Raw genomic sequence first — 23,332 nt, 5'->3', positions numbered from 1 at the left:
TTATTCTCCACTCCCCCAAAGTCATATTCTATTGAGGACAGTTCTGTACCAGTAGTCCTGGAGATGTGATCCTACACAGCTGATTCTTGCCTCTTCATACTTTTGGTGTAAAACTAATTTCTAAAATGACATTTTTATATCCAAAAAGTTATCTTTTTAGGAAATATAAATCAGATCATATCACTTGTCTGCCTACAACCTTCTAGTGGCTTTCACTACAGTTAGAGTAACTCAGCTGTGGCTTTTAAAGGGCTCCTTTCACATCTGTCTCACACCTGTTCTCTGCCTTCTCCAGCCACTTTCCTTTTGCGTCTCCAGTCACACTGACCTTGTCATTCTTCTTGAACATGCCAACTTGACTCTGCTTCAAGGTCTTTAAACTTTCTGTTTCCTCTGCCCAGAATCCCCTTACCCCAAGATCTTTGCATGGTTGCCTTCATCTTAACAGTGAGGTCTCTGCTGATTACTCAATGTGTACTTCTATATGCAAACAGGCAGAACATCTGCTGCTTAGAACAACAGGGCAGCTCTTCCCCAGGTGCACTCAAGGTCTAAAACCCTCTTGTTACCTTATCACCAACAGATGACAAAAGGTACAAATCAAACCGGGACTATGTTGGGCAAACAATTCAGGGTTTGCACACAATTATATAAACCTATGGTATTTTCTTTTTCCTTACAGGTTATTTTCAAAGCTCTGTCACCACCATACAATACAGAGAACCCTTACAGTGCCAAAGTTCAGGAGCAGCTGAAGATCACCAACCTCCGTGTGCAGCTGCTAAAACGACAGTCTTGTCCCTGTCAGAGAAATGATCTGAACGAAAAGCCTCAACATTTTACACACTATGCAATCTATGATTTCATTGTCAAGGGCAGCTGCTTCTGCAACGGCCATGCTGATCAATGCGTACCTGTTGATGGCTTCAGACCTGTCAAGGCCCCAGGAGCATTCCACGTGGTAGGTAAAACAAGTCCTCCCCTAAGAAAAGCAAATCATAAGTTACCTTCAGCTTTGTACATAGGTAGCTTAAGCTCCCTGAGAGTTGGCTTGTGCCTAACATAGTGCTTCTTGTTTCTTCCTCTCTTCATCCACTCCTCCAACTCAATACCCATCCTATAAAGCGCCTATTTACTTGTTTCTTAATCATCAGTTTTAGAATTATAGTCAAGCATGATAACTAGATACCTTGGAAAACACCCATGCCAGTTTTTCGTACCATGACCTTCAGATATAAAGTGTAAGGTGAGCAGCAGTGAAAGGTTGGCATAATCATTTTAGTGGCATTATCACACAGAAACCAGCTTTGACAGTAAATGGGAACCATTGTGGAGTTGATTTTAAAGTGGGAAAAATAAGAACCTCAGTTTAATGCCTGGGTATCTTTGTTGTCCAGCGGTAGAAGGAATAATAATTCTCCTCTGTGAAGAGTGGCCTGACCCCCTTTTTACCCCACGGCAGAGTTAAACTCTCTTTCCTCCGGGTTCACACAGCTCCTTGTGCTTTCCTCTGATTTCACTTGTCTGCATCCCCCAGGAGACTGTGAACTCCCTAAGGACAGGGACCCTATGATCTTTATATCCTCAGGACCAGGAGCCTTACCTGAGCCAGAGTAGGTGTTCAGTAGGTATTTGACGGAATGACAAAAACATAGGAATAGGACGATGATGAAAATTAGTGCCATTGTTTGTCCTCACCTCACCATCTTCCATAAAAGAAAGGTACAGAGTGGCTCAGACAGCAAGCACCTTGTTGTAACACACCCAGAGCTGTGGATGGGGATTAGGCAAGGAGAAGGAAAGAGGAGAGCATGCCAATTCCTTAATTTTATATCTTGCTCTGATACTTCTGAGCAAAGCAACGGAAATTAAATAAATAAAATTTAAAAGGCCTCAGAGTATCCTTACTGCATTACTTAAAGGGAAGACTTTCACATTCTTTCTTCTTTCTCCCAGTCTTATACAGGATAGGACCACTGAGGCCACATTCCAGCTAGCTAGCAGGACAGGGTGTGCTGGCCGGGCTGAGTCGCCAGGGCAGCACTGGGGTAACTACAATGACTAGGACAGTAGCCAGAGAGTAAAAAAAAAAATTGAAACAGTGCTTGCTATTACTTCTAGAAATGAATCTGGGGCTCCCAACGTTGAAGAAAATGAAACATTCATTTAACAAATACCTACTAGTTTCCAGACACTGAAGGATCTTTGAAATAATACAGTATTGTTTCAAATAAAGGGTGAAGTAATTTGGTGTATTCCAATGAATTGGGTTCAGGTATGATTCAAATAGAGAATAACCCTTGGCCGGGCACAGTGGCTGACACCTGTAATCCTAGCACTCTGGGAGGCCAAGGTGGGAGGATCACTTGAGATCAGGAGTTCGAAACCAGCCTAAGCAAAAGCGAGACCCTGTCTCTACTAAAAATAGAAAATTTACCCAGGCTCAGTGGCTTGCACCTGTAGTCCCAGCTACTTGGGAGGCTGAGGCAGGAGGATCACTTGAGCCCAGGAGTGTGAGGTTGCTGCGAGGTATGATCACCCTGCTGTACTTTATCTCAGACAACAGAGTAAGACCCTGTCTCAGAAAAAAAAAAAAAAAAGGAGAATAACCCAGATATTCTAAAGACATGTCACATGTCATCCTACTAGACTGTAAACAAGAAAGTTTATGTGAGGTAGAGGGCTCATAAATTTCTGCCATTATATTTTAGTGAATTAGTGAAAGAAAGCATACAGGCCTTTTGTTTCCTCAACTGTCCCTTATAATCCAAGCCCTGCAGGACCACTTCAGAGTAGAGTCCTGAGCAAAAGCACAGACACAAGTCCTGAGGCCCCCCAAACATGGCACCAAGTGGGCCCTCAAAAAATATTTGTGGAGTGAAGGACCCATGAGATAACTTGATTGGCTCTGATCAACCACATTAAATTGTAGTTCTCAAGAGCCTTATAAGACATTTGTGAATATGCATTTAAAAGCAATTATTTATTTTTTTAAGTAAGTTCTCTGAATATAAACTTTCAAAGAGTTAACAACACTTTCTAGGACTGAAAGGAAAAATTCTAGAAGTTTCTCTTCATTCTATAAAATTCAACATGGGATAATTACTCAAAGTTAAACAGAGACATTTGCAGAAGCCTTAAAATACAACTATTCGTCCAATATTCTGCCAGCAAGAAAATTATCAGCCTGTAAGGAGGTTCTCGATAACCAAGTAAAGGGGATTATATACTAAGTGTTTTTCCATTACAAAAGGATGTTAGAATGAGAAGTCTCCATCCTAGAAGACGCTATGGGATGGAAACCTCATTTCCTTACTAATCTTGGGCTGATTTGAAATTGGAAGCAATTTCCTTTTAAAATAATACTAGTTTTCTGACATTCTTCTACCCTGTTCTCATACTGATTTCAGTGTCTGCAGCAGTGGCGGCAGCTTCTAGCGCTGTAACTAAGCATATGCCTGAACCGGGCCAGGCTAAGCCAAACCTGGAGCGAGGGCCAGGGAAGGGGTGAAAAACAGCCTACGTAGCCAAGACTACATTGACTTACAGGGATCCAGTTCCATGAAAATCCTTGCTGTCTCTATTCTTTAAAAAAAAAAAAAGAAGAGGAGGAGGAAGAACGCATAAGCAATTGGACCAGTGGAGGCTGTGGTTGGAAATGTGAATGATTCTGGTTTCAGACTTTTTCCACCCCTAAGCTTAGATGCATTTTATTTTTTCTGGATTGTAAAGAGCTGGTGTTAAATTTGGAAATGGTTTCCTCTTTTGAATGTGATGTTCTTGCTGGTGTGATTGCTTCCCTGATCAAATTGCACATTGAAAGCATAGTCTTTTGCCTCATTAAGAACATAGCCGTAAGGACAATTGCCTGCCCACATTTGTGTGTCTAGACACCATTCATTTTATGTATAAAGCTGCAAATAACTACATTCACAAATTGTACCTCCAGAATGGAAGGTGACCTCTTAAGAAATACTATTCTTTTGCAGGTCAGGTATGAGCTTACTAATCTAACTTGCTTTAGCACAGTTTTTTTCTTTAGTTAGTGGCTCTCAAAGTGTGGTCCCTGAACCAGCAGCCTTAGCATTACCTGGTAACTTGTGATAAATGCAAATTCTCAGACCCCACTCCAGATCTACTGAATCAGAAACTCTGGAAGTGGTGCCCAGGCATCTAAGTTTAGCAAGCCCTCCAAGTGATTCTGAGGCCTGCTAACATGTGAGAACCATTGCTTTATAGACTATACCAATTCATCTGTGGCTAATATTGTTGCTAGGATGAGTGATGAATTAATGAATCTGATTTTGTGGGCTTCAATTTTTGGTGGCTGAATGATAGCAAACTAGGAAAGTTGATGGAAAAAATACTTAGTCTGTTTCTTAAGCTATATAAGATTTTAGGTTCATTTCCTTTCTTTGGGAGAAAAGAGTAGGAAAAGGAATACAAATTGGCAGCTTCATTTACCTTAAAACATTCCTCCTGTGTCTTTTAAAGTAGCACCATCTTCTCCATGTTCCCCTTCTTCCCAGATTCCTTCCATTTATTCTATCAGTCCAATTTTTCCTCATCTGTCCATTTTGCTGAAAGGCAGAACAGTGCAATGATTAAGACCCTAGCACTGGAGTCAAACATACCTGAATTTGACTCACCACAGCATTTACTAAGTTACTCAGTCTCACTGAACCTCAGTTTCCTAATGAAATGAGAATAATGTCTACCTTGTGTAGTTGTTGTAAGGATTAAAAGGTACGATTGCCAGTGCCTAGGGTATGGTAGACTACTTATATGGCTGTTGTTATTATATTGTCTTATCTTGCCACTTCTATTATACTCTTCTCCCTCATACACTTCTTCTCCGATAATGACAAGAATAAATCATAGCTTACGTGCCATTTGACATGTTTACAAGGCTAGGGGTTTTGTGGCAAGCAAAACTGTACTTTGATTCCAGCCTGCCCGGATCCCAGAAATTATGTGAAGAGATCTTAATTTTTTTTCTCTTTGCATCTGTAGAGGACTGATTTAGTTCTCTCTTTTTTTGTAGCAGCTGGTGATTTTACAGCTGTTGGATGATGGATGGTATTAAGAAGGAGCATGAAACATTTCCTTGTTTTATTAAAATATCATCCATTGGATAACATGAAAGCCTTAGAACAGTGTGGAGAATTATTTAAATGCCTTGAGTTACACTTGTTAAGTTAGATGTTTCTTTTGTAATTAGAAACTTACTCTAAAAGAGTATCAATATTTTGACTGAAGTATTCTAAATACAAATATAAACACTGAGACCTGTGGAACCATATAGTGGGGTTTGAGGAAAACATTTCTTAGCTATATAAGGCAGGTTTTAGAATCATTCCTATATTCTCATTACAAAAGTTTTTCCCAGCAAAATATGAATACAGTCATTCATGTATTGATGTTTATACCTCTCATATGTCATGTTTTATAAATTAGGAATGATTTATAATCATAGTTTTCATCTTCTTTTTAAAATTTCTTTACTATTCTGTGAATAAGCCAAAAACATAATTAGAAATTTCTTGAATCTTCAAGGTATTAAGAAAAAGAACAGGAGGTTTTAAAATAACAAAGATATTAAATGAGACTATTAAATCAGGATTTCAAAATATTTTTATGTAGTGAAGCATGCCTTCATGGTTGGAAATGTACATCTGTAAATTAGTTTTAGGTCTTAGCATAGAAAAAAATAACTATCATGGTTTACAAATACTAATAACAACAGTTCCCACTTATTGAGTATTAACTGTGTACCATGTCTTGTGCTGTCATGCTACAAATGTTATTGAATTTAATCTCCAAAACAACTGTATGATGTGTCATGATCATTTGTTTTTCATGGTTGAGGAATTGAGGCTTGGAAATGTTAACTGACTTCCCAGAAGCTAATGAAGGGTAGAACAGCCACACTTTAACTTCACCTGTCAGACACCAAATCCCATTCTCTTTTTATTGTTGTATGAAAGACTTGGCTCCAACCAGGGTTGACAGTACGCCAAAAACAGAGAGAAGAGAGGGGAGAAAGGATGGGAGGGGCAAGGGAGAGGAGGGTGGCTGCAGGGCCTTGCCATCGTGCTGGGCCATGGACTCTAACAGGGTAAGGAGGGAAGGGAGGACAATTCTCACCCCCAAAGCTTAGCCATTTAATATTTTATAAAACCCTTTCCCATGCATTATTTCCCTCAATCCTTACTATAACCCTGAAAGGTATATATTTTTATTTCTACTCTGCAATAAAGGAAACTGAGGTACAGAGAGATTACTTGCTTGAAGTCACAGTTGTAATTACTCACGCTCAGGTTTCTTACTACTGTACTCTACTTCCACCTCCAATTTAATAAGAGAAAATTCTTATTAAAAAGATTGTTCTTGGCCGGGCGCGGTGGCTCACGCCTGTAATCCTAGCACTCTGGGAGGCCGAGGTGGGCGGATCGTTTGAGCTCAGGAGTTCGAGACCAGCCTGAGCAAGAGCGAGACCCCACCTCTACTAAAAATAGAAAGAAATTATATGGACAGCTAAAAATATATAGAAAAAATTAGCCGGGCATGGTGGCGCATGCCTGTAGTCCCAGCTACTCGGGAGGCTGAGACAGGAGGATCGCTTGAGCTCAGGAGTTTGAGGTTGCTGTGAGCTAGGTTGACGCCACGGCACTCACTCTAGCCTGGGCAACAGAGTGAGACTCTGTCTCAAAAAAAAAAAAAAAAAAAAAAAAGATTGTTCTTATGATGATAGATAATCTATCCAAGTCATCTCCATTTTTTTTTCATTTTTTTAAAATCATTATTTCAGCATATTGTGGGGGTACAAAATCCATTTTAATATGTAACTAGGAATGACCCAAAGGGAAGAAAAAGAGAAAGAATAAAAGCAATAACTTTGGATAATCTACAAAGTTAATAATTTACAAGCGACTATCTTTGGAGGTTATGGATATCTTTGGTTTCACTGGGGAAAGGGATTTCTGGATCTACCATACTTTACTTCTATCTCTAGCTCTAAATCATTGCAGCAACAACCCCAATCATTTAATTTGTCACATTAGGATCTGTAGAGATAGGCACATACCTAATACCAAAGGGGGTGCCATGTGTTCTTAATATTAACAAAGTATAAAGCCTGCCAATTTGATGCAGTTGGCGTGAGACTATTCTCAATCCATCTCAAGGTCTTAACCTTATTTCAGTGCTCCTGAGTTAGTATGGTACAGCTTTGCTGGTAGTCCCTTAGCAATGAGTAATCACAGATGCTATAGAAGGTATACAGGATGTTGATTATACTTCATTTATCTCCTCATGTTTCCTAATAGAAGGGCAAACCAATAAGTTCATTTCATGGCTGGAAATTGTTAGCATTTTGACTGTATTTTTCTCTCTACACAGGAGGACCTACTTACTTTGAATGGCAAAAATTGCCCAAGATTACTCTTTTTATTTGTTGATTAGGAATCCAGAAGACTTCAGAACCAGAGGCATTATAAAACAGTCTTTGCACTTGGGAAAGGATTCCCTGTGAGATTTCTTTCCAGAACAATTTAGTCCTTTAATTATCTCACAGAAAAGTAAAAGGATAAAAATAACTTGAAAGCTAAAATGTGGGTGTCAGAGCTGACATTTCTATAAAGTACCCCCCAGATATTCAAGGCATATCTCACTTTGTAAATTTTCTCATGAATATTTCCTTTACAGTATAACATTTTTGGGTCCATCTTGTGAATAGTTGGGAGCCTGGAGTCAAACCTCTGTGTCTGCAAGGCCTGGTCTTCCAATTTCACTGCCAATATAATGGGGTTTGCGGGGAGGAGGAAGCTACGTGGAAAGAGAAAAGCTGAGGTTACAGATGGATATCTGAGTTCTGGTTCACAACCCATATCTCTATGGTATTTCATTTGTGCCTTGCCAATTTTGTAAGAGCTGGAAATGTACTTCAATTTGTCCTAAAACAATTACATTCAGTAGAAGATAAACTGTAATTTTAGAGCTTATTCTCTCCTCCAGGGAAAATTTTTAGTGACCACACACACATACATACACATACACACACAGTTTATAGTAATTCCAGAAGATAGAGAAAATTCACAGTCATTTCAAATAGCAAGGAAAACAGGTATGTTAATTTTGACATTTAAAATCTTAATAATATATTTGGGACTACAGTTGCCTTATATCGTAGCAATGTAAATATTTTAATGGAATAAAATAGTACATGTGTGGGGATACAGAAGGCCTATAATGTTTGTTAACTCGTAAGAAGATTTTTTTTTGTAATATGGAATTCTGAAATACTATCTTTTTAGCTCTTCTCTCTAGCTCTTTAAATAGAAAGAAAACACAGAAAATTATGATTTCAAAAACTGAAACAAAATATAGTTTTAACTTTAAAAAAGCTCACATATTAGAAATGGAAAAAGTGATTACATTTATTCTGCTATTAAATATTTTACATATAATGTAAAAAATTATGGAATTCATAAGAGCAAACACTGATCAAGTATCTTTTGTCTTTTATTTTTGCATCTCTAAGGGCACCACTACCAGGCATGTAACTTAGCTGGCATAGTCAGCTCTCAGAATTCCTGAAAGGCAGTGGTTCCATTTATTTCCCAGATTAGGCCCTAGCAGGCATTAAAATTTAACAGAATACAGGATCATAGTATTTCCATATACTGACCCAGCAATTCTACTCCTCAGTATATACCCAAGTGAACTGAAAACATGTCTACACAAAACCTTATACATGAATGTTCACAGCAACATTATCCATAGTACCCAAAAAGTGGAAACACCTAAATGTCCATCAATTGATGAATGGATAAACAAAATATGGTATATCCATACAATGGAATATTATCCAGCCATAAAAAGGAATGAAATACTGATATTTGCTGCAGCCCGGATGAACCTTGGAAACATTTTGCTAAGTGAAAGAAGCCAGACCCAAAAGCCCACATATTGTATTATTCCTTTTATATGAAATGTCCAGAATAGACAAATCCATAAAGACAAAATAGGTTGGTAATTGCCAGGTACTGGGAATTAAGGGAGAATGGAGAGTGTTTGCTTAGTGGGCATGAGGTTTCTTTTTGGAGTGATGAAAATGCTCTGGAATTGGATAGTACTAATGATTGTACAACATTTTCAATATACTGAAAACCAATGACTTGTACACTAAAAGGGTTAAAATAATGAATTTTATGTTACATGAACATTATCTCAATAAGACAAAAATCAATAGCTAAAAAAAAAAAAACCAAAATGAGCAAAAACAAAAATGCAAAAACATAGCTGGTTATATAGAAATTTTACAGAATGAATATATTTCCTTTCAAGTCCCAGTCATTGAACTGGCTGATTTAAAAAGCAATAGCTTTTGGATGGATGGTTATTGAAGAAAACCAATTCTTTCTGTAACTGTGGCTATTGTTTCTGGCCATATACAGATGACCACAGGTTTCTTTCTTTTTTTTTTTTTTTCCCCCCAAAATTTAGGGTATACAAGTGTTTTTTGTTATGTGGATAAATTGTATCATGCTAAAGTCAGGGCTTTCAGTTTACCTGTCACCAGAATAGTGTTCATTGTGCTCAATGGTAGATTTTTATCTCTCTCCCCCCTTCCTAGTTTCCAATGTCTATAACTGCTCTTTATGACCATATATATCATTAGTTTAGCCCCCAGTTATAAGTAAGAACATGTGATATGCTTTTCCATTCCTGAATTACTTCACTTAGGATGATGTTCTCCACTTCCATCCAAGTTGCTGCAAAAGACATATGTCATTCCTTTTTATGGCTGAGTAGTACTCCATGGTATATATATATATATATATATACCACATTTTCTTTATCCACTTATCAGTTGATGGGCACTTAGGTCTTTGCTATTGGGAATTGTGCTGCAATAAACATTTGGGTACAATGTCTTTTTTATAAAATGATTTCTTTTCCTTTGGGTAGATACCCCATAGTGGGATTTCTGAATTGAGTGATAGGTCTACTTTTAGTTCCTTGAGGAATCTCCATATTGCTTTTCATTGCAATTGTACAAGTTTACATTCTCACCAACAGTGTATTAGCTTTCCCTTTTACCACAACTGCACCAACATCTATTGTTTTTTTTTTTTTTAATTTTAAATAATGGTGATTCTGACAGGGGTAAGGTGGTATCTTATTGTGGTTTTTAATTTAATTTGCATTTCCCTGATAATTAGTGATGTTGAGCATTTTTTCATATGTTTGTTGCCATTTGTCTATCTTCTTTTGAGAAGAATCTGTTCATGTCTTTTGCCCACCTTTTGATGGGGTTATTTTTTTTCTTGCTGATTTATTTGAGTTTTTTGTAGATTCTAGATATTAGCCCTTTGTTGGATATACAGAAATAAAACCATATAGCTACAGGTTTTTCACAAAGCAGACAAAAGCATATACTGGGGAATGGATACTCTATTGAACAAATGGTGCTGGGAAAACTGGATAATTACATGCAGAAGAATGAAACTGGATCCCTATCTCTCACTATATGCAAAAATTAAGATGGATTAAAGACTTAAATATAAGACCTGAAACCATAAAAATTCTGGAAGAAAATGTAGGAAAACTCTTCTAGACATTGGCCAAGGCAAAGAATTTATGAGTAAGATGCCAAAAGCAAATATAGCAACAACAAAAATAAATAAATGGGACTTAATTAAACTAGAAGTTTCTGCACAGCAAAGGAGATGATCAACAGAGTAAACAGACAAGGCGTAGACAATCTGTGGATGACCACATGTTTCTTTATGGCTCTGTATTCTGATATAGTTGCCAAACAAGCATAACTTTTTAATAAATCAGTATTTCCACCTTGATCCTTCATATGAGCATACTCAATAATGAAGACTATATTTTACAAGATTCACTGAGAAACAAGCAGTTTTCGGATATGAAAAGAAGTATCTGAATGAATTAATTTAACAACTAAAAACTGTGTAAGGAAACATGCCCTAGCAACTGTTTTCTTGTACTACATTCAGGGGCTCATTTATCTTAAACAAGTCAACTTTTGTACCACCCTCTGCACTGTATAGAATCCTGAGTGACAAGCAAATGGAGCTGTTAAGAAAAAAGGAAAACAGTGGGAGATGTGAACTAGAATGAATTAAAAAAAAAAAAAAAAACAACAACTTTGTAAGAGAATGCAAAGTATTCTGTGACAAGGAGTTTTCCTTTAAAATAACCAGAAGCTATGTGAACACATCAAGCAAATGAACGTCAGTGGGTGAAAAGTACTTAAAAATCCTCACAGCATTTCTAATAGAATTTACCTGGCCCCCAGCTAATTATAAAAACTCATCTAAATCCTAAAAGACATTCAACAAAACCCCACAAAACCTTCCTTCAGTCTCATGTCAAATGCTGCTTGACAGATAGGTTGCTTACAAAATGAGTTCTGCTCGTTTTTGCTTTCACTCAGTTTCTCGGGTTCTTGCCTGAGAGTTTTAACGGCACATTAGGAGTTCTAAATTAATTCCACTTTTGCTATCTTTTCTAAAATTATTAAAATTAAATAGATACTAAGAAATTGAAATTGATATGATCCCCTTCCCCCTCAAAAAGACTGTATTATAAGAAGTTATTTTAGGTGTTTGTGGGAAGGAAAAAAATACTCCTAATGACATCACTGTTCTAAACTGGAGCTTCTAATATTTTAGGAATCTCTTGGGAGTTCTGTTCCCTCTTCTGCATCGATTTGCTTTGTGACCTTGGGAAAGTTTGAGGATAAACAGACAAGTGCAAAATAAAATTATGAAAACAAGACTTAACCAAGATCAAATGAAGAACAGAGGTGGAGTTTGTCAAATGGCTATGTAGTCCTAGTAACTGTCCTAGTAACTGAACATAGTGACCAGGTAGCAATTTGACTTGAAAGAGATTTCAGATTACTTGGTTGTGTACTGAGACAGTCTCTTATATATTATAGACAAGAACCGCAGCAAGAATCTGGTGATATTTGTCAACAATCTTCTTTTGCTCCGTATTTGCAGCTGAACAAACTGTGGCTGTTACTGAAAAGGAGCCAGTTTGATATTCTAAAACAATGAAGTCTTAGATACACTGAAGTAAATGTCTTAAAATCAGAGTGCCTTACTTTATTGCTATTGCATATATGCACATCTGAAGCCAACTTACACATATACACTAGCGCAATTTACTTGTAGGATCTAGTCAAGTAAATATATCTGTTGGACAGAAATCATTTTTAAAAGCCTAGCAGTTAGAAATAATTTTTAAAATCCATTGGAAACAAAGAACAAATAGGAAACAGTTCTATGCAGTGAAGTAATAGTAGAAAAAAAAAATCTCATAAATTGGTAATAGTATGATCTTATCAAAATGTAATCTTCATAAGCCTCCTGGGCATTACAATTCTTAATCCAGTGCTATTTGCATTTTTATGGCAGAAATATTTTTTCCAGTCCCTTGAGGGAAAATAAAGTACTGGTGATACTGAAAAGAGGAAGCTAGTAGAATTAATCTTGTGAAAAAGTAAGACATTCAAAACTCATTATACAAAACATGTTAAAATTCCATTTTTAGAAGTAAATCTTCAGGTATTCTTAATTTAAAAAAAACTTTAGGTAACACGTGGAGGGTAAAAAAATGGCAATGTTAAAAGATAAATTTTTAAAAAGGAAAGTAATGACTCTTATGTAGATATAAAATAAACATGTGTCAAAATGTATTTAATTCACTAATTAATGATGGGTCAGTAAGGCATTACAACCAGTTCAAAGGAAAATTCAAAGAACCACACATATACAGGCAAATAAAGAGTGCTGAAGAACATGAAGGGCAATGATCAATTGCATTCTAACAGACATAACTGATTTGCATTTCTATAGAGAAGAATTATTTGCATTATTATTAATTTTCTACAACTTATAGAGCTGTAAAATAGCTCAATGATAATAAAATGCAGACAAAACCTAGAAGGATATGCTAGACAGGACACTTGGTAATTTTTTTTCTTTCTTTTCCTTTTCTTTTTTTTTGGTGGAGAGGCCCAGTTCAGAGTCTTTCAAAATTTTTACTGACAGCAGGAATATGATTTGTTAATAAGGGAAATATGCAAAGAAAGGAAATTCTGGTAGTGAGGTTTCCCAAAAGATGCTACATGTGAACCTGAAATTCATAGTTATAAATAAAAGTAGTCCCTATCCCTGGCCTCACAAAAAGATAGATTTGTTTTGTTCTGGGAAATCGTTATTCTGAAGAGTAAGAGAGAATCCTAACTAGAATTACTGAAGAACCCAAAATTTAAACTCTACTGCTCACTTTCAAAAAAATCCTATTGAGCCAATTGCACATTTTAAAACATTGGAAATACTTTAAAGCCTTCTTTCACTTGGCTTTTTAAATGACGTTATTTTATTAACACTATTTCTAAATTCAAAAATGTTTTGCAATTTATTTGAAAGGCCCAAATTATGCTTTTCTCAGCTCTCGAGCAGTTTCTGCCATCCATTCTGCAGATAGGTGGGTTTAGGGGAGTTTGTTTTTGCTTTGTTTTCTTTTGTTTTGTTTTTGGCTAATCATCTAATTTTTACAAAAGGGGCCATGCTGTATGTTTTAATTTAGGTTATGAAGACCTACAAAACTTGATTTTAATTCTTAGTTCTAGCTGTAATCCTGTAAAACAAAGGTCTACTGCATCACGACTATAAGCAGTCTTGGAATCAATGACCATAATTTTAAGTACACAGATGTGGTAGCATTTGGAAATTGTGTGCGTGTGTGTGTGTGTGTGTGTGTGTGTGTGTGTTTACTCCTTCAACTCCTAATTTCTTATGTCAAATAGCATGCATAATGGCACAGATAAACTTTCACTTAGATAAATAAATCAAAAGCTTTGGGGCATACTAAGTTTTATACATGAACAATTGGAAATAAACCAGCAACCTCAATCTAAATATTTATCTGAGTCATCAAGCTATGCACAGTGTCCTCACTTAGTATTCTTCATAACCTAAATTAAAACTAAGATATCACACTACAGGAAACTGCTATCCCTATCAGATCACATCTAATAATGATAGTACATAACATAAAGGAAGTACTATCTTTAATTAGAGTTCATTTACATTCCTGTTGACATCTCTGTAAATTTATTCAAATAAGTTTCTGATAAGGACTTGTTAAGGCTTGCAGTGGCCTGGAAATTCCCCTAGGAGGCATCATAATTTTCAATGTGCAGATAGAAAGGTTTTGCAATGAACCAATGAGTATCTAAAAGTATTCTCTACCCCTACTTGCCCTGAACTTATTCATGCCGGGTGTGGGAAATTGGGGCCAATCTTCCTGTATTCACCTATCTTTGAAGCTGCTCAGCTTCTTCCAGAGGAATAAGAACAGAATGCCAGTGAAATGGCTCACTGTGAGTCCAAACCAGCATTTGTGCTGAAGAGCTCCTTAAGGACAAATTGTTTGGGGACACATTAATTTTATTTAGGTATCACCCTGAAGAGACTTGGCCAAAGTCTCTCAAAATCTTTCTCCCCAGGGTCCTATAACAGCATAATTTAGGGGTTAAGACAGGGACTCTGGAGTCAAACTCAAGCAGTCTGACTCCAGAGTAGCTCTACCACTTGTTGGCTTTATGACCTTAAACTCTTTGGGCCTTAGTTTCCTCATTTGTGAAACTGGGTGATAATTATTATACCTACCTTATAAGCTTTTTGTGTGAATCAAGTGAGTTAGTATTTATAAAATGTCTAGAACAGTGCCTGGTATATAGTAAGGGCTACTCAATGTTTGTCACTGTCACTATTGTTGGTATTACTTATCATCTCCATGACTGACCCAATGCTCCTTGGGCTTACAGTATACCTCCCAGAGATGACCACTATGCATGAGAATATCTGCCTCCCAGAGTGCTAGGATTACAGGCATGAGCCACTGCACCTGGCCACACTTCATATATTTAATGGAGCACTGAGAACTTAAGTTATTGAGCTTAGTCCCAGTTTAAAAACTGCCAAAGGCTGGGCGCGGTAGCTCACGCCTGTATTCCTAGCACTCTGGGAGGCCGAGGTGGGCAGATCGTTTGAGCTCAGGAGTTTGAGACCAGCCTGAGCAAGAGCGAGACCCCATCTCTACTAAAAATAGAAAGAAATTATATGGACAGCTAAAATATATATATAGAAAAAATTAGCCGGGCATGGTGGTGCATGCCTGTAATCCCAGCTACTCGGGAGGCTGAGACAGGAGGATCGCTTGAGCCCAGGAGTTTGAGGTTGCTGTGAGCTAGGCTGACGCCACGGCACTCACTCTAGCCTGGGCAACAGAGTGAGACTCTGTCTCAAAAAAAAAAAACAAAAAAAAACTGCCAAGGAAGCTGAGGTGGGAGGATCGTTTGAGCTCAGGAGTTCGAGACCAACCTGAGCAAGAGTGAGACCCCATTTCTACTAAAAATAAAAAGAAATTAGCTGAACAACTAAAAATATATAGAAAAAATTAGCCAGGCATGGTGGCGCATGCCTGTAGTCCCAGCTACTTGGGAGGCTGAGGCAGGAGGATTGCTTGAGCCCCAGAGTTTGAGGTTGCTGTGAGCTAGGCTGATGCCACGGCACTCTAGCTGGGCAACAGAGTGAGACTCTGTCTCAATAAATAAATAAATATATGAAACGAAATGAATGAAAAAATTAACACATATTTATTAAAAACCTATTATATGCCAGTTACTAAGGATTCAAAGAAATTCAAGCCACTGTTTCTTCCCTGCGAGGGCTTACTATCTAGTGGAGAGTGGCAGATAATGTCTGATTCCCATGCAGGGTGTTAAATGCAGTTTTCTTATGAAATGTGCATTGGCTCCATCGGTATTTTTTCCAAGGTCTGTTGGTCAGGACAGGGTCTTGGCAAATTAGTGAAGTAGGCACAGTTGGCTTAGGCTTCTTCCGTTTCCTCGTAAGACGCTACCTTTCCCTCCGCCAGAAAGTCCCTTCTTTCTCTAGGCAACTTTGAGTCCAGTTCTAGGATTGAGAGATGATTATAATCCCTGCTGACATGTTTTTGCTAATAATTTAAGGATTTGCCCCTTCTTAGGGTAAGTGCATTTTTATAAGGAGCTCCTGAACCTAAAACACCATTCTAGAGTTAAAGGTATGAATCTCTTTAGGAAGAATTTCAGGCTACAGGCTACCTTGGAGGAGTGAAGTCTTTTAAAGTGCTGGCCAATTTTCATTCTTTAATCATAATTGTTTTTACCCTATACCCATTTTATTTTATTGTCCATGCTCTCTAATAAGAGCTATTTTCTCTAGTGTTCAAGTATAGACCAAGGAATGAACTGTAGAGCTTTTCATTCTTGCTTTATATATTATTGGGCAAGGGTTTAGAATACTCAAGCTTCAACCTATTTTGCCCCATTCTGACAGTATGTTTCAAGTCCTCCTTTTCACCAAACTCAATTATTATGCTTTATTCACCATAGAACTCCTACTTCTTCTGTTAAATTAAAAAAATGCAAACCTTTAATGGGAAAAAGGGCATATTTTATTCATTAATGTAAGAACATGTTTTCATCACAATGCTTTCTATTCAAAGGTTGTGTTGTAGCATTGTTGTGCATGGTTTTGTCCTGCATGAGAGGAACAGGTTCTAACAGGCTGGCCTGTTATTAGAATTTATCTCTTTTTATGCATTAGAAGTTCATTCTTTTAAAAGTTAATCCTTTTTTCTAAAAGGGAAATACTATCTCTTTAGAAATTAATCAGTTTTCGCCTTTACATTTGGTCTTAAATTGCTGCATAGCATTGTTTCACTTTCTAACTCATTTGTCAGAGCTAAATAGAAGTCCATGAATTGCTGCAGCTGCCTTTAAGTAGGCATTTTCTTTGGTTCATAAAATAAACACTATTTGTACCCCCTTTTTTTGTGTGTGAGACAGAGTCTCGTTCTGTTGCCCAGGTTGGAGTGCAGTGGCGTCATCATAGCTGAGTATAGCCTCAAACTCCTGGGTTGAAGCAATCTTCCTGCTTCAGCCTCCTGAGTAGGTGGGACTACAGGCACATGCCACCATGCCTGACTATTTTTTTTGTATGTTTTTTGTAGGGACAGGGTCTCACTATTGCTCAGGTAGTCTGGAACTCCTGGCCTTAACTGATCCTCCCACCTTAGCCTCCCAAAGTGGTAGGATTACAGGTGTGAGCCACTGAGCCTGGCCTGTATCCCCTTTTTACAAATGTTTTTTAAAGTTTCAATAATGATATAAAAGAATATTCATTTTCCATTGGAATTAAAAGTTACACAGCAATGAGTGAAAATAAAATCATGTATATATAAATAATAATGGCACAATAACACACAGAAATTACTCAATTTATGAAAGTCAAGAATTTCTGAGAACTTAGCTATGAAACAAATCATTTTTTTCACTAACTTTCATTGTAATTGTTAGTAGGACATGAACAACAAGAAAGTCAAACAATAGTTGCTGCCTTCTTTCTTGGAAAGCAATTGGGAAGCAAATTTTATCAGACATTCCTAAAACAATTTAGTTAATATGAGTACTTCAAAGCATTAACCAGGTTGATTTTCTGCTTTTGTAATTCCATTATGGTGAATGTCTGTGGTAAGTATCACTGGACGATCAAGTGCATCTTTATTTGGGGAAGGAACTAGATAACATTTAGTCCAAAATTACTTTAGTCACAAGCAGTGGTAAACATGCAGTAGAGAAGGAAGAAAGGCAAAAGGAGAGAAATAAGAAAGACCAGAATTTATTATAGTTTAAGTATAGCCCATATAGACAAAGGAAAGTCCATCTTCAGAGACTATTAATGTTTATTTACTTTTCCATTCGTATCACATCGGGTAGTACCTAAAAGAAACAGGAAATACTCTTTTAGCTCTTCATTGTTTGATGTTCAGATGATTCCAGAAATGTTCTGCATTCGTGAGGTGGCAACAGGACCTAGCTATCTGTCATTTAGGTCTTCTCTGATAGCTCAAAAAGGACTATGAGTAGTTGCCTGCAACCAAATAGTATTTACAATACATAGAAGCAGGCCATGATATCATAGAGACCCTGAAAGTTGTCTACACCAAGCTTTCATCTAGTGTTTAAATATTTACAACATCTTGATAAGTGTCTATCCCACATGCTTGGCCCTGTCAACAATCAGACCCCCACAACCTCCTGCCATGGCCAATTTACTCAGCCACATAATTTCTGACTACTGAAATCCTCAGGTCCCAAAAGGAACAATAGAAAAGCAGCTTCTCTATGTACCTTCCAATGATGGATCTGAAAGATAATAATTTCCTCATTTTGTCCCCTACTTAAATGCTGATGTCTATTGCCTCAAATATAAAGAAATGATATTTTCTCTTCCGTGTCTATTTGGCTTTAATACATGATAAATATGCTACAAATGACTGTCACTAGCCTTAGCATAACAGGGAGATTTATGAAACTCATAGAATATCCAAAATTCTATGTCTCATGTGTAATTAGGAGTTGTAGTTTTGTTGTTAAGGTAAATTCTCATTTTTCTAATTAGACAACCAGACCCTACTCTTCTTCAACTAAACCTTAAGTACATAATCCCATTTTCCTGTTCTTTATCTAGTTCATGTTTGTGTACCAAACAAGAGCTATGTTTAACTTGTTACTAAAGTTTCCTTTTTCTGTTTTTTTTTTTTTCCAATGAAGACCTAGATTTACTTGCACATTTTTCAGGAGCATCAAATAGTGGGTGATCTTTCAAGCTTGAACAGCAACAGTTGTATCGCTGAGGAAGGATTTCTTGTTTCAAATTGTCTAGGTAATGATTTACAGCTATTTTTGGTAATTCTCAAAATGACAGCTCTTTGAATTTTTCTGTGTGCAGAAAAATTTGCTGGGCTAGCATCTTTCAGACCCTGGGAGGTTCATCCCAATCCTTGGCATGTGGGAACAAGGGAATGCTCTGAAATCCTTACTGCAGCGGGAATTGACCTGTCTAACATGACCTTGTGATACATGTGAATGTTTGATGAGGTTACCCTAAATGTCTATGGCCTTCTGAGGCCTGGAATCTGTGGGCTAGGATGAACCTATGAGTTGGGTGAAATTGCATACAGGTCTTAGGCATTTCAAGACCAAACCTGGTAAATTGAACTTATCATGGTAGCTGAACTACTCTAAAGAAGACTGACAATACTTTGCAGCACCTGCCTTTACATAGTATTCAATAAATGGTTGCCAAAAAGCAGACAAGATGCAAAGACAGTAAATAAGAATTAACAACCTTTTCAAAGTCTAAATATTATCAGAAAATACATGTGGGTGCCACTGGCTACTGAAAGGCATAAGCTGGGGGTAAAAACATGGAAGAGAAACAGTAGAAGGGGAAGGGGAAGAAAGAACATAACAGGCAGGATAGGAAGGAGGTAGAAAGAATTTCTAAAAGAGAGAGAGAGAAGAGGCTTGGTGTGGTGGCTCACTCCTGTAATCCTAGCTCTCTGAGAGGCTGAGTGGGGAGGATCACTTCAGGTCAGGAGTTTGAGACCAACCTGAGCAAGAGTGAGACCCCATCTCTACATGAAATAGAAAAATTAGCTAGGCATGGTGGCATGCCTGTAGTCCTAGCTACTCAGGAGGCTGAGGCAGGAGGATCGCTTGAGCCCAAGAGTTTGAGGTTGAAGTGAACTATGACAATGAACTGCACTCTAGCTGGGGAGACAGAGTAAGACCTTTTCTCCCCCCACCCCCCAAAAAGAGAGAGAAAGATAGAAGAAAAGTGTATTTAATATAATTTTCAAGCATTTCCTTACTCAAAAATCTTCAATGAATCTACTTGCCTACAGGATACATTTCAGCCACTTTAAGCTGATGTGTAGTGTGTTCCATGATCTAGATTGAACCAACCGCTCCAGTACATACCTCTGATTTATTTATTGATTGTTCCTTGAATATTCCTTTGGGCTTCTTATCTTCTTGTCTTTGCTCCCTAAGGAAAATCCTGTGTACTCTTCAAGACACGGCCTTGGGGACTAAGAAGTTTTATACAGATAGCACTTATTGACCTTGTTCTCTAACATGTTTACTTTATACTCCTTAACATTTTCTCTAATGCCTTCCTCAGACAGAACTCCATCTAATCCCCTTAACACAGTGAGGGAGTCAGGGTAGTTTATTCTAGGAGTTCTGACTCTAATTCTATCAAATTATTTATTTATGTTTTTTATGTATATTTTGCTTAGTTTTTGTTGTTGTTGTTGTGTTTGACATGTTGTGAGAGTGAGGCAACTAGAAAACTGCTTTTCCTACTAATGTCCATTGTGCTAGTTCTGTCAGCTACATAAATATGCCTTCATTTTGCTAAACTCTTCAACTTTGCAAGATTCTTCCTACTCAGTCATTTTTTCGAAAGACTCCATTTTGTTTGAAATCAGCATCTAACACTACAAGTAAAACAAAGAATCATTAGCTTTTACTGAGAGTTTTTTTTTTTCCAAATAAACTTACCACGTAGAAGTTATTTGATAAGAAAGAGTTTCTACTTTTTCATGATGAGAGGGAACACTGAGTTAAAAAGATTTAATGAAAGCAGTAGGACTGAGGTATCTCTACTTCATTTACTTTATATACAAAAATGCAAAGGCAAATCATATTTCCACGAGCGAGTTATCTCACTTTTAAAGAGAATTAGAAATTGAATTCCTGCAGCTCTCCAAATTTAAGCGCGGATTTGTCTGTAGAGCTTGCCTGGATGTGTGGATGAGGACGTCTAGTGTACTCTTATAACTCCATGGGACTTCTATTATATACAGTTCATATCAGAGATTGTCATGAAGAGAATCCCAAGAAAATAGGCTTTTATACCTTGACCCATACTTTGGTATTTCAAGACCAAAAGCAGTGAACTGAATCTAAAATATTAGTTGAGTTTCTATAAAGAAAATTAAAAAGAATTTTTGCAACATCATCTTACTCCAAGAAGATAATCCCACCCTCTTTTTATAAAATCTATATCTTTACTAATCCCTGAGAATTAAAAGGACTTCTATAATTTTCATTAAGCATGAAAACCTTACATTACAATACAATGAAATGAAATTTAGCAAGATGGCCACCAAAACATTATTTATGAAATTTTCCAGATTACAATTCTTAGGCATAATATGGTTCATTCATTCACAAGCAGCCTGCAGTCCTCTAAACCCTGTGTTTAATTCCTGCACTTGAACATTATATGAGCATGAGACTCATAGAAGTCAATAAGACACTTGGAGAATTGCATTTCCAGAGTGTTCCAGTGGAACCAGAGATGTATATGTTAGGAAGATATTAAAAGAAAGGAAGCCCTGGATGAAATGACACAACTCACTAGAGTGTTATCTTAGGTCAAGCAGTAGTGCATCAGTGTATTTGGTTTGGCTATTTCCAGGTTTGTTGAACTTTACTTTAGGGACTTACTTTGGTTTGGCCACTCTGAGTACATGTCATTTTTAGTAGTTTCTTTTTTGTTGCAATCAAAATATTTTAGATGTGTTGAAATAAACTTTGCTCATATATTCTTATACCTTGTTTCATTATGTTTTTTTTGCCTGGAAAGTTTCTTCCCTTCTGCCTGCCAGAAATGCTGCCCATCTGTTAAGACCCAGATCAAATCCCAGCCCCTCTCATAAAGCCCCCACAACCACCAACCTATGGTGATTTCTGCATTTTTTGAATTCCAGCGTCCTTTTGCTTGTTAGGCATTTATTTACTGTCTTGTTTCTCTGTTGTTTTTTTCTACATAAGTCTTTCTTTCTCCAGCTACACTATACCTTTCTTAAAGACAGAAAGTATGTTTTATAATGCTCTGTATACCAAACATGGCCTAGCATAGTGACTCTCCCTTGTAGATATTCATTAAACATTTGTTGACTGGTTGATATAATTTGTTACTTTTATGCTGAGTTACCTTTAACACTGTTTCTCAAGGAAAAATAAACCTCATAGATACATATTTATGAACCCCATTCCGAGCTACTATGCAAACCTTTCATTTGCACAGACATGATATTATGTACCAATAAATGCATCTTGGTATGGGAATACATAACAATTCTTAGTCACTAGGAGATAGTTCAGATGATCTAAAATATTAATTTTTAGATATTATTAGTGAGATAATACAAAAAATATTAAATTTCTCATGTCCCTAAGAATTCTACTGAAGTATTTCTCTCTGTGAGAAATACTACTTAATAAACATTAAACTACTCTGAAGTGTGGGGTCAGAAAAAAAATGCCAAGTCATTAGGATAAAATGTATTCAAAGTCTTAACAATATACATATTTTGACCCTTCAACTTTACTTCTGGAAAATATATTCAAAGGAAATAATTAAAGATGTGTACAAATACCTAGCTATAAGGATATTCATATAGCATTGAACATAATATATAAAAATATTTAAAAGCCTAAATAACAATAAAATAGGTGACTGGTCAAATAAATTATACATAATACGAGCGAGCCATTAAAATGTGTGTTATACAAGAACATTTAATGAAATGGCAAGATAGTCTCAATATATTATGTGAAAAGAAGTTGTAAATATAATTGTGTTTTTAAAGTACTGGAACTATATGCTCCAAATGTTGATATTAATGTCATTTTGTGATGAGATTACAGATTTCTAAACTTTCTATAATGAAGGTGTATTACTTTTGTGTAAAGAATAAAAATATTAAAAATTTACTTAAATGCTTAGCCAGTACCTCAGAAATGTTCATTGGGGTCATATATCCTATAGCCAAGAAAACATGTTAATCTGTTGAATTAATCACAAGACAAACTAAAGAAAAGATCCCTTCTCTTGATTGCTAACTTCAGAAAAGTGAATGAATGTCATATGGCTAAAGCCAACCAATGAGAGGAGATTATGGGAAGAGTCTTCTTCCCTAACATCATTTGTGCTCACAGCTGTTAATTAATGTCGTTGTAGGTCCATGGGAAGTGTATGTGTAAGCACAACACAGCAGGCAGCCACTGCCAGCACTGTGCACCACTATACAATGACCGGCCCTGGGAGGCAGCCGATGGCAGAACAGGGGCTCCTAAAGAGTGCAGAAGTAAGTAACAAGCCCACAATACTCAAAAACCTTCTTTGTAAAGTAAACTTATCTGTGGACTCTACATTGTCTCTAGAAACACAATATAAAGTGATGGGTGACAAACACTATAACCCACACAAACATAGCCCATATCACTGCCCACCATGACTTCAACCATTGGAAATAATTACTGTTTGCAAAGTTGCCAATATGACTGGTTTGCCAAGAATGTGTTGCCTATTTGCTT

At 36.9% G+C, this 23,332-nt stretch overlaps 1 protein-coding gene across 4 annotated transcripts in view; it reads left to right on the top strand.

The window, feature by feature from the left end:
• NTN4 (netrin 4) overlaps positions 1–23,332 on the top strand; it is a 104,522-nt gene that overhangs the window by 35,871 nt on the left and 45,319 nt on the right. For all 4 annotated transcript variants that reach the window (XM_069489902.1, XM_069489901.1, XM_069489899.1 and 1 more), the window contains exons 3-4: positions 683–961; positions 22,977–23,103. In XM_069489902.1, coding sequence (XP_069346003.1) covers positions 683–961; positions 22,977–23,103 — 406 coding nt within the window. The remainder of the gene's footprint in view (positions 1–682; positions 962–22,976; positions 23,104–23,332) is intronic.

This window comes from Eulemur rufifrons, chromosome 16, assembly GCF_041146395.1.
Source record: "Eulemur rufifrons isolate Redbay chromosome 16, OSU_ERuf_1, whole genome shotgun sequence".
Lineage (NCBI taxonomy): Eukaryota > Metazoa > Chordata > Mammalia > Primates > Lemuridae > Eulemur > Eulemur rufifrons.
Note: the sequence above shows the minus strand (reverse complement) of the source record. Positions and strands in the feature narration are given on the sequence as shown.